The 12680-nt window shown below is 30.3% G+C and overlaps 2 protein-coding genes across 2 annotated transcripts; one reads left to right on the top strand and one right to left on the bottom strand.

Moving 5' to 3' along the window:
• Window positions 1-1915: 1915 nt before the first annotated feature.
• On the top strand, window positions 1916-4541 carry LOC110673138 (mitochondrial uncoupling protein 3). Its single transcript, XM_021836176.2, has 2 exons — window positions 1916-2419; window positions 3804-4541. The coding sequence occupies exons 1-2, from the start codon at window positions 2036-2038 to the stop codon at window positions 4344-4346; spliced, it is 927 nt and encodes a 308-aa protein (XP_021691868.2). The 5' UTR covers window positions 1916-2035; the 3' UTR covers window positions 4347-4541.
• A 1309-nt stretch (window positions 4542-5850) lies between these two features.
• Window positions 5851-7432, bottom strand: LOC110673677 (uncharacterized). Its single transcript, XM_021836833.2, has one exon. The coding sequence runs from the start codon at window positions 7301-7303 to the stop codon at window positions 5888-5890; it is 1416 nt and encodes a 471-aa protein (XP_021692525.2). The 5' UTR covers window positions 7304-7432; the 3' UTR covers window positions 5851-5887.
• Between the last annotated feature and the right edge of the window lie 5248 nt (window positions 7433-12680).

Here is a 12680-nt window from a genome sequence, read left to right as displayed (position 1 = left end):
CTTGGTTAATGGGAAAAGCCAACTGTAGCCTTTTACTCTCTTAGTTTATTAAGATTTATTCTTTATGCTCAGTTTCCTTTTTCTGCAAACCTTTTTTGCTGACCTTTTATGCTTTTATTTTGGCCATTGTAAAGATCGGCCACAGATCTGAAATGCCATATCCACTCTTTCCACCATTGGAGTGAAATAATAAGTGTTATGTTTAGCTGCCTTGGTTCTATTTTCCTCCCCTAGGCAGCATGTATTTGAGAATAGAGTGGCTTTTCATGGCTATTGATTTTCAAGATTTTTGTTTATATGATGGCCATTTAGAAGAGCTTTACACATTGTTTTGGAGGGCTAGGGGAGGTTTTGTAATTGAAGTTGTAAAATTTTATTGGATTGAGAAATTTTTATTTAAAATTATTAGGTATCTTAAAATTTTTTTTTCCTTAAATAATGGATTTAACCGATATACTCGAAAATCAACACGTTCGTTTTTCTTTCATCTAAGTAGTTATGTATATGAAAGTAGATAAAACTCTCTTTATTATAGGCTTAGGATTAAATATATTTATGTTTTAAATATATAAGGAGTGAAATTGAAACAAAATTTTTCTTTTTTTAATTATAACTTTTATTGGGATTAATGTGATTATTGGCTGATAGTTAAAGCCTAAAAGATGTGTGCTTTTTTTTTTTATAATTTTTTAGTCAATTGAACAAACAAAATTAAAAGTTTATGTCAAATCATAATTATAGCTAATTCCTTTAATTTTATGTATAATAATTAAATGTTAATTAATTGTTACAATCGTGATCAAAGATTAAATTTAATTTGAAAAAAATTAAAGAGTAAATTATAACATAATCGTTAAAATTTCATGTAATAAATAAAATAATTCATTCATTTAAATTTTTATATAATAATATTAATTTATTATATAAAATATAGTTTATATTTATTTTAATTAAAATTTTTATATTAAAAAAATTATTATTATTGATAAAAATATATTTTAATATTAAATAGGTAGCATCAAATCTGGAGTCTCATAGGGCATCATAGTTAGGCATTCTAAGACTAGTCCAATAAGATGGATTGACATAATTATTAAATCTATGAATCTCACAAAAAGGGAATCAGCTACTGAATTTATTTCATCATTAACCTAAATCTTTGTCAAATATTGCTTACATTATCACAAATATCTGCATATATATATATATATATATATATATATATATATATATCTTCTAACTACCATTCAAACAAATACTTGCAATGTCAAACGGACAAGGTTTGGGTTGAGAATGCTGCTGAATTACGGATATCGTACTTCAATTTTGAAGTTTGTTATATTTTATTTTTTTATTTTATTATCATAAAAATTTTCAATTTTAAAATTATTATATAAAAATTTTTGTATTAAATTTTAAATCAATTTAATACATGACAATGTCATATTATAAAAAAAAAAAAAATTAGTGTGATATATATAAAATTCATATTACCCTGTCTCTTCTCAATCTCTCTCCCCCTTCTCAAGTTCTTTCTAATCCTCTAAAATTCCTTATTTCTCATTTATGAAATGCCCATCAATATTAAAAGGGATCCTTTATTTTCTTCTATTCTACTCTCTTGTTGAAACTCAATAGACAATTTCACAATACAATAAAGCAATTTTTTGCCGGAGGTGTTGTTGCAACCTTGAAATTTATTTGTAGACGCCTTAGACAGAAGAAAATTTCGGAAGATTTTTTTAGATGTAAAAATATAAGATAAATATATTAGATGAATTTTTTAATTTTAAAATTACATTATTTTGGGCGAAATAATTTATTGTACTAATACCCTTTATATGTGATATTTTTGTTTTTTTTTTTAATAATTTTATTTTATTTATTATTTATTTTTTATTTTACGGTATACATTGAGATTCTGGAGTAGGAAAATTTTATGGTAACAAGATGAGATTGGATTGATGGACTGACCTATTTTTTAATATGAAACTAGCAAAAGCCATCACCCCCGTATCCCTTTCAAGTTCCATCCATGAAACCAAGCCAGAGCCATGGGCGAAACCAGACCCAGACTCGGACAAAGATCCTGTTGACCTCACTCTCGGCCATGGTGGCGGAGACCGCGACCTTCCCAATAGACCTGGCAAAGACTCGACTTCAGCTCCACGGTGAGTCTCTTTCCTCCACTCACCCCACCAACGCTTTCCGAGTCGCCGCGGAGATCCTTCGCCAACGAGGCCTTCTCGGTCTCTACCAAGGCCTTTCTCCTGCTATCCTCCGACACCTCTTCTACACTCCTATTCGAATTGTGGGTTATGAAAATTTGAGAAATTTTGTTGTCAATGACGGTGGAAATGGTTCCATTTCTCTCCCTAGTAAAGCTTTCCTTGGTGGAGTCTCCGGTGTCATTGCCCAGGTAAGAGATTCATCTGTTTTGAAAAATCAACTCACGAGGCTAAAATTTTTGAAGTTTTAGCTGTTGATTTGTCTAAAGAATTAATACCAATACTTCTAGAGGAAGAGACTTAATGAAGCATTTGCGTCTGTCTTCATATCACTGTCTCATACATGGAATTGGGTATTGTTGAATGCTAAGCAGGTTTAGAGATGTTATGGAATTTTAGAGAAAAATGCTTTGAAGTTATGGCATTTTGAAATGCCTGAATTTTCAAGATTTAAAGTTTGCCTTTTGTAGTATGGGATGTCATTTTCTGGTTTTAAGGCATATGATCGAGTGGCAACTCATTTCCTCAGGAAAAAAAAAAGAGGCATATCATTCATATCCATTAAAGCATAAATGTTGAAATGTTGTTCTTGTGCACAGCACAATATTTGTCTTTAATGTGCGCAAATGACATGTTATTATAAAATTAACACAATGCGCATGCAAATTGTTTGATATCGGAATTTTAAGAGTTTTGTGAATGTTGGTGTTGGTGGCAGTTGCATTTCTCTTTTTAAAGCCTCTCATTGCTGGAATATTTGTCCTAGTTGTTTAGGTGAGAGCTTTCCCTTCTGCTGGAAGGGGTTGGGGGATTGTTGAGATTACCCTTTGAAGAAGTTATCTTTTAGTCAATAATTGACTACATTAGTTCATCGTGAAAAATTTAACAATTAAGTACTTTTGAATTGTGCCGCAGAGTTTAAATGAATTGATTATAGTGATATACATTCTGCATTTTTCGGTTGGTCTGATTCTGACATACACGGTGATTCTCGTGAGCCATGAGACATCAATTATTCCTAGCATTGTAACTCTAACAGGGATGAAATGCCAACTCTGCTATTGGTATAGAAGAATTTGCGTCTACCTTAGGTTTAAATATCATGTGAGGGGAAGCAAGTTTCACTGTTCCATGGGTCACTCTTTTGGAAGGGGGAAATTATTTAGTGCACCGTCCTTTGGCATTCGTTTGAGATCCATGTCCACCTATAAATATGGAAGACAAGCCCCACTTGAATGTGGAGAAGGGTGCACTTAGTGTGTTGAATGTTCCTCCTTTCCATGGATTGCTATTAGCTACTAAATGATTAAGTGGATGACAAATTCCATTTGTGTTTTTGAGTAATTTAGTTTTAGCCATTCAATAAGAATAAAAATCTAGAAAGTATTAGATACTATTAATCAGATACTTTCCAGAAATTTCATGATTAATCTGGTAGCCAGTGATGAATTCCCTAAACAATGTTGAAATAGTGGCCTAGTGAGTAAAAGTCTCCATTTGCTTTTATTTGCCATATGTAAATATCAGACAATATGTCAATAACTTATAAGTTTATGGTTGTCATTAGTAGTGCAGGTGGTGGCTAGTCCTGCTGATCTTGTTAAGGTGCGAATGCAAGCAGATAGTCGTATGGTGAGCCAGGGTCACCAACCTAGGTATTTGGGGCCTTTCGATGCATTTAACAAGATAGTGCATGCAGAAGGCTTTGGTGGACTTTGGAAAGGGGTTTTCCCGAACATCCAAAGGGCATTTTTAGTGAACATGGGAGAATTAGCCTGTTACGATCACGCAAAAAGATTTGTCATCCATCACCGCATAGCTGCTGATAATATATATGCCCACACCTTAGCATCCATTATGTCAGGGCTTTCTGCAACTGCTTTGAGTTGTCCAGCTGATGTAGTGAAGACAAGAATGATGAATCAGGTAGCGGCCAAGGAAGGCAAGATTAGATACAAGAGCTCTTACGATTGTCTGGTGAAGACAGTTAAAATTGAGGGATTAAGAGCATTGTGGAAAGGGTTTTTTCCTACATGGGCAAGACTTGGTCCTTGGCAATTTGTCTTTTGGGTCTCCTATGAGAAGTTTAGACAAGTTGCAGGTCTCTCTTCCTTTTGAAAAATTGATTTGTGGATTGAGTTTCCAAGCTCCATTTGGCCAGTTAAGTATTTCTCTTTTGGTTCTAGAGATGGTTTCCTTGAATGTCATAGGTCACATTCAACTTTCTTGGTGGTGTTGATTATTGATTGGTTGAAGCCTCCCTTATGACTTAGTCCGGGATTTTGATGGGAAGAATAAAAAAGTTATTTTAGATGTTGGAAAAAAAGTGATTTAATTATCAAATTTAGGGTTTAGGGTTGGAAAAATTACAATTATCAAACTCTGAAAAAATCATAGCAATATATTTATTGGTAAACACTAACTTCAGAATTTAAAACTTTACAGGTAAAATTTACCAGGGATTGATTTCACAATTTGTTGGTGTTCGAGATTCTATAGTGACAACATGCAATGAAATGAATCCTTTGGTGTGCATATCATTTACAAGACAAAGGGAAAAGGAAATTGAAATTGTTTATTATAAGATGAAAACACACAATCATATATAATAGAATCAATCATCATATTTGCAAATTTAAAATGCAAGACCTTCAAACACTCACTTAAAGGGCTGCCAAACCATGAGGCTTTTAATTTAGGGTTGAATTGTTGCCAAGCGTTACCTTAATTATAATTAATATTTTAGGATTGAATATAATTGAAATACCTTGAAATCAGTTAAATTTACGTGAATATAAATTTTAAATGATAAAATATTTAAATTTGATATTGTATTAAAATTTTATATATATATATATATATATATATATATATATATATTTTTTTTTTTTTTTTTTTAATTTAAAATATAAATCTAAATTTATATCCATTTTAAATATACATCTGTTTAAATGGGTAAAATACGTCTCATGGCATTGTAAATTAAATTGAATTTAAGGTTTCTTTGACAAGACTGTTGAAGCTGGCAATTTCTCTTCCAAATTGTGCAGTTCGAGAGAAGCAGTTTGATTTAGGGGTGAGCATTCGATTCAAATCGAATTGAATCGAATCGAACTGAATTAAATTATAAAAATCAAATTACATATTTTAGAAATCGAATCGAATTGAAATGGATGAAAATCGAATCGAATCAAATCACTCTATTTCGGTTCACTTTTATTCAAAATGATTGATTTTGATTTTTAATTGATTTTTTAATTTAGACTTAATTTTCAAGTTATTTGATCTAATTTTGAACTTAATTTGAATCTAATAACCATTAATCAATGAAATTAAACAATTTGTATATATAAAATTACATAAAATTTATAAATTTCCCGTAAAAATAAATCAATTCAAAAATCAATAAACCTATTCGGTTCGGTTCGGTTCAGTTCAGTACAACCGATTTTATTTTCTTTAAAACCAAACCGAACCAAAATAACTGAAATTTTTATAATATAAAATAGAATTGAACCGAACTAAATTATATTAAAAACTGAACTGAATTACCGAATTAAAGCGGTTCGATTTGATTTATTTAATTTAAATCGAATAATACTCACTCCTAGACTATATCTGTTCACATACATGATACTCTATATACACAGTTATCTTAATTACAAGGGAAATCCTGAGCTTCTTCTGAAAGTCCTGATATTAGTTCCTCCTGAAATTGCCATTCCAATTCCTGTTCTTCCTCCTTTTCCAACACCAACATAATACAATCTCCATTCATCTTTATTATCTTCCATCTGAATCAGGCATGGGGATCTCACTCCTTCATTGTCCCATCCATCCCCTTCTGAAGCCTCAAGTACTGGATCTTCTTGAACTCTTTTCCAATTCTTTAGACCATCAGGAGATTCTGCCAATCCAATACTCCTCTTCTCATCAGCAGCAACACCTTCATATGCCATCAAGTATTTGCCATCTTTTCGACTCCTGACCACACATGCATTCTGGACGCCAAGCTCATCAAAACAACCTTCTTTTCCTCTTCCCAGGATCTTCCCCAACTTCACCCATCTGATCCCATCTCTCGACCTTGCAACTCCAAGAGCATAGTGCCCATTTTGTGCGTCAAATGAGTAGTAATACATCCTTACATCATCACTTCCATGAACAACAACATGTGGTGCAGCAATAAATAAAGAATCCCATTCTTCTCCTGACCCTACATCAAGCAAAGCCCCACTGTGATGATCCCCATCAATCCTGGCCCAGTGCCTGCCATCTTGGCTGCAAGCTAAACCTGGCAGAGACTTGAAAATTTTGCCGAATTTTGTAGGTTCATCGTGAACTCTTTCTGGGTTTTCTACAGAAACGTTGGGAAATCCTGAAATCTCCACTTCTGCAGAACTAAACCCTGTGTAGTAAAGCCAGTAAACTGAACTATACATTGGGCTGGACATGATCATCATCTCTGAAGGCCTAATGCTTTCAGTATCAAAAGCCCACCAATTCTTGCTACAATTCATCACTACACCTACATCTTCACACGACCTCACAGGTTCTGATCCGCGAGTCCAGTGGATTCCATTGCTTGAAACAGCTAGTCCAATCTGGTCTGAATTGTTGTCATCATCAGCATCTGATTCTGATGACCTTCCATGGTACCACATGTACCACCTTTCTTCATTATCACCGATGTATCGTTTTACAACTGGAGATCCAATTTCTGTGCTATCCCAGGAATTCCTGGGACCCAAATCGAAGACCAAACCCTTGGACTCTGGTGGCGCATGTGGTGGATTTGATAAAAGCCGGGCCATTGAATTCGAATCCAGTTCAATGGCAGGATTTCTACTTGTAGCATTATTGTTGCTATCAATGCCTGGCTTTGTGGAGCAACGAGCAAGAAGGAGAGAATACTTCCTAGGATTGAATGGACCTTTTTGGTTTCGTGTAAAGCTAATGCTAGTGGAAGAAGGCCATGCTGGCAGGACTAAATTTATTGCTTTAGCCATTCTCCTAGTGTTAGAAGATGCAGAGACAGAAGCAGCAGCAATAGTAATCCTTCTGGCAGCATCCATTACAGCACCAGCTAGAATGAAAACTGATAACAATCAAAACCTAAGGCCAATAAAACATGATGCACTTGTTTGGGATTTGTGAGAAGTCAGAGATTGATTTTTATTTCATTTGGGGCTACGTGAGAGTTAGTGTCACGCTTTCTTGTATTTATAAATAACCTTGCTACTTGCATTAAGTGTGAATTATATTAATTCTATTTCCAAATTTAACACGTAATTCTGTATTATGCATGAGGGAATTGACTTGCCAGTTACCTTTTCCACTCACCATCTGCTTTTCTTCACAAATGATTTGGACGCTCCTATAACTTAAAAAGGAGATTTCAGGGTACTTCTACTTGTCAAATGGCAAAGATTATATATTTTTCCTTTTAAATAGGGCGCAACACTAGAACTCAACTTAGTAGTAGTACTGCTCCCGTCACATTTAACTTTAAAGTTTTGATAGGATTCGGTGCATTAATACTTCTAGGTATGATTACACCCATAAAAATTAGATCTTAACTAAACATATTTTACGTAATTTACGTGATTTCTTTTTAGCCTTTATAAAAAGTAACTTCATTTTTAGAAACATGAGTATATATACTCGTGGAAGTAAATTTTATATAAGGATGAACATGGTTGACTTGTGGTTTATCAATCTAACTTTCAAGTAAAGTAAGCATTGAATAATTGTTAGAGACCTAATTCATTAAAATTGCAAATTTATTATATTTGTTTGGCTCAATAATGATGGCTGTGGTTTCTATTAATCAATAAAATTATTCTACTGCTTCTATATTATTTTATATCTGACAAGCTGTGAAGATTATTATTAAGAAAAATATAAAAAATAATACACATTTTGAGTTATTTTTAAATTATCGTGTGATTTAAATTTTAATAAATTAATTATTGTAGTTAAATATGTTTTTATAATAGGAGATTAGAGAAGTATGCTTAAGCTTAGCTCTGAGAGTTGAGTATATTTTGAGGCGCTGTTTCCGTTAGTTTTTTTAATAGTTGTCAGCTATTTTATTAATTGTCTGATATTAACTATTAATGGTTAGCTGTTTATATAGTAATTTAAAATAAAAATATTCGGTAAAAATAACTGTTAGATTAGCTGTTAAATGTAAAAATAGTTGTTTCATCTTGTTAACTTTAGTTAAAATGCTCTCCTAACGTCTAAACACTATTATAAATACTATGTCATCAAACAATATCAATAAAAGAGATAGTGTTTTAACCATATCTTAAAAGTTATTGTCGAATAAGACCTTAATCATTAATCTAAGTAAGATTATACAATAAAATATGTTAATGAAAAAGTCCCAATGCTATAATATAAATTTTTTTTAATTTAAACTTGATTTTCTATAGACCCATTAAATTAAGAATGAAAATGCTGAGAAGCCATTTGTTGAGAACAGGGAAAAAATTTAGTCTATTTTGGTTTCATAATACTGTTATTTTTTTTTTGTTATATATATTTTTCATCATAGAAAGGCTCAATGGCCAATGAAATTAACTATGCAATAAAGAATAACTTCTTCATTTTATAAATTTCACCATAAAATTAAAAATTTTTATTTCATTAATAGATAAAATAAAATTTAATTTTTATACCCTGTAAAAAATTCACAATTAAATTAAATCTGATTGATTGTTATTAATTTTTAATATTAAAATTTTATTTTTAACGGTATAATCATTAAAAGTCTATTTCTTATAATGTAAGAGAAATTAAGTTGGTGGGCTGGGCATGTTTTGTTAATTAATCAAGGTATTTGCACCTTGAAATTGATATTGATCACCCTTAAATCCAAATTTATAATTTTGGGCTAATTAAACTCAGAATTTGAATTGAGATAATTAATTTAGCCTAATTTGGACTCCAGTCAATAAGACGCACAAAAAAATTAGTGAATGGTCTAAATTATTAAGGTTAAATTATATTATTATTTTTAGTTAAATTATTGTTTAGTTCTTAAAATTTTACAAAAGTAATAATAAGTCCTTACATTTTTATATTTAAAAAAATAAAAAATATTTTTATTGTTGATTTTCCTGTTGAATATTTGTTGAATTTGACTTTCAATTTTGGGGTGAGATTAATAAAGACAAAAATTAATTGATAGTGATTTTTTATTTTGATTTCAGTTAAATTTCATTTTCTATCATTATTGAAGGGAAAGCAGAAAGGGAGGGGGGTAATAGAGACAGAGAGTATATAGAAAGGACATACTTATAGTTCTTATAACAAAATTTGAGAGCAAATTGTAAAATATTAAATTTTTTTTTTTTAGTTTTTTCAGAGTGCTTAGTTGAGTTTTTTGTATATTAAATATTAAATATTAAATTTTTTTTTTCTATCATTATTTATCGACCCCAAATTTTTGGGATAAATGTTTAGTTAAGTTGAATTGAGTTTTTGGTATATTAAATATTAAATATTAAATATTTTTTTTCTATCATTATTTGTCATCTCCAAATTTTTGGGATAAATGCTTAATTGAGTTGAGTTGAATTTTTTCAAACTGCCCATCTCATTAAGGATGTTAAGTTTTTATTTGTTTGTCATTAATTCATATAAGATTGCTCATATGAAATTACTATTATATTATATAATTTCTATTTACACAATCAAATTAAAAGCTAAATTGTCCCATTTTGTCATACTTTGCTAAATTATTATGTAATTAAACCAAATGTACGATTTTGAATTTTAATTATCTTTAATTATTAATTTCAGGGACAAATTTACTTTTATAGCATTATTAATTAATTTTGTAGTAAGTTGATCCTTTTTATAATTTAAGATTAAAAACTTTAAGCATATGAAATCTGTTTGATATTGAGATTGAAATTATTTATTTGAAAAAAATAAATGATATTAAAAAATGCAATTGAAAAAATTATTGGAACATTTTAAAATTTTTATAAATAAAACAAGTGAAATTTAAATTAAAATTAAAATTTAAAGGTGCTTAATAAATATTTTTAGATGGTGATCCTGTTAATTGTGTTTAATTCGAAATTTGGAAGCTTTTAAAGGAAAATAAATAATTAATTAAGCAATGGCAGAGGAAAGTTGAAACATTGATAGTGATTTTTCCCTGTCCGAAAATGGTTGGTAGGTCCTTAGACTTTCAGGTAGGTGAGAACAGAGGTGGCCACGGTTCGGTTTTGAACCGAAATCAATTTGATCAAAATTAATCTGAAATTAGTTTAAATCAAAATTAACTTCGAACTGGATTGAACCAATAGTTTCAAACAAAACTAAACAAACAATTTAAATATAAAAGAATTTAATAAATATCTCATTTCACTCCTAATTCATTTATATAAATATCAAATTATTCATATAATTATTCTCTGCATTTTATTTAATTCTCAATACTCTTTCAAATTTTCTAAATAATTATTTTTTACTCTCTTTTTAAATTTCAATACTCTCTTAATTTTCTTAATTTATTATTTTATAAACTCACTAAAATTTTTAATACTATCTCAATTACTCTATTATTATTATTTCATATCTTCAATAAAATTTCCAATACCCTTTATTTTATTTTATTTTTCTCTTTTGTGTTTTTTTAATTATCAAATTTTATCATAAAATTTTTAGAAAAAGAGCAAGCAATAACACTTAAAACTTTGATTCCTCTAAATCTAAAGAGAATATGTAGGTAAAAATAAGTTTATGCACTTTTTTTAATTTCTTTAAAAAAAATTTATTTCATCTCTAATTTTTTAATTAAGTCTAAGTTTTTTCTTATTAATTTTTTCTTAAAAAAATTAATTTCATTTTCTTATTTTGTTTTGATTGATAGATTTTTAAAAAAAAATTAAAATATTGTTACAAATATAACATAATTCCAAATCAATAAAATTTTCATCCAATTTTTTTTTTCTAAACCGCTGTTAAACCGACCCTAAATTGCCTTCCAAATTGTGTTGAACTGTCTTTTTTCAAACCACCTTTCAAACCATCTTAAATCGGGCCTCAAACTAAAATCAACAGTTCAAAAACCGTCAGTTTAGGAATAGTTTTCCAAAATGTTCCATGACAGTTTGATTCAGGTTCATGATTTCATTAAACTTGAACTGACAATTCAAAAACCATAACTAGTGATTTTTAAATTGTGGCCTCCCCTAGATGAGAAAAACAAAAAGAGAAAACCTTGTTGTAGTCATCAACCTTGGGATGGAACATTCTTTTGTTTAATATACAAGTGATAGTGATGTTACTTCATTCTTTTCCATATGTTTTAAGTGAAAAGATTGCTAACTAAATCATTCCATATTCTTTATATTGTATTATAGATTGAACTGATTTAAGTATTAAAGTGATTGTCAACTAAGGTATCTGATGTTCTTTTATTTATATTAAACTGATTCAACTGACTTAAATATTAGAGAGATTGTGAACTAAACCACTTGATATTCTTTGTCATAACCTGATTTCTGGGTTAGATCGACACTAGGGCTTGGATTAGCATAAGGCCCCCAAAACCCGTAGTAAGCCTAATTATTTCTAGCCCAAATATAAAGTCCATAAATGTAGTTCAATTTTAAGAACATAAACAAACAAAGCCTGGTCATAAATTGGACTATCCAACAGGAAGCATTAATTCACCTGACCTATAAGCAAATAAAACAATAATATGGAGAACTCAGCTCACCCTCACAAACCTCAAAACAGATAAATGAAAAATTGAGAGCTCAGCTCCCTCCATCCACAGAAATAATTATCACATACATCCAAGTAATCACCCATAATTAAGTTTACAACTCTAGAAAGTTAAGTTGTTACAAATCCAAATGAAAATAATACAACTACTGGCACATGCAGAGTTCTAGAATTGAACAAAAGATAATAAAAGTAAAACTAAACATTTTTTGTTTAACCTGCAAGAAAAGAAAGTAGGTTATTCTCAATAAGTCCACCTGTCATTTGAGAAAAAATAGTTGAACAGGGGTGAGCGTTCAACTCAGTGAGTAAAATATTGATTTTAAATATAATTTCTATAACTATCTAAAATCTAGTGCATCCCTAGGCATGAAATACAATAAGTCTGTATAGTTTAAACAATTCAATCAATATTTGCACAAAAGATAATTTGGAGCACTCACACATCTGTGTGTAATATTAATACATATATGGGAGTTGATTTCCTATACAGCTATCTTAATTTAATACTTGTCAGTGAGGTCAACTCAAGCTGGACTTTCTCTTAATAATTCAAGTGCTGGAGTCAGCGAGATTAACTCAAAGATTGTAACAGTCCGATCCTTCTCCCGTTAGTATTGTCCGCTTTGGCCCATGGGCCAAAGCGGACAATACTAACCGGAGAAGGATCGGGCTGTTACATTTGGTATCAGAGCTGGT

This window comes from Hevea brasiliensis, chromosome 2, assembly GCF_030052815.1.
Source record: "Hevea brasiliensis isolate MT/VB/25A 57/8 chromosome 2, ASM3005281v1, whole genome shotgun sequence".
In the NCBI taxonomy this organism is placed as follows: Eukaryota; Viridiplantae; Streptophyta; class Magnoliopsida; order Malpighiales; family Euphorbiaceae; genus Hevea; species Hevea brasiliensis.
This window is presented reverse-complemented; position numbering and strand designations above follow the sequence as displayed.

Coding starts and splice junctions, on each gene's coding strand:
- LOC110673138 (XM_021836176.2), top strand. CDS start 2,036: ATGAAACCAAGCCAGAGCCATGGGCGAAACCAGACCCAGACTCGGACA. Junction 2,420..3,803: donor TCTCCGGTGTCATTGCCCAG/GTAAGAGATTCA, acceptor TTAGTAGTGCAG/GTGGTGGCTAGTCCTGCTGA.
- LOC110673677 (XM_021836833.2), bottom strand. CDS start 7,303: ATGGATGCTGCCAGAAGGATTACTATTGCTGCTGCTTCTGTCTCTGCA.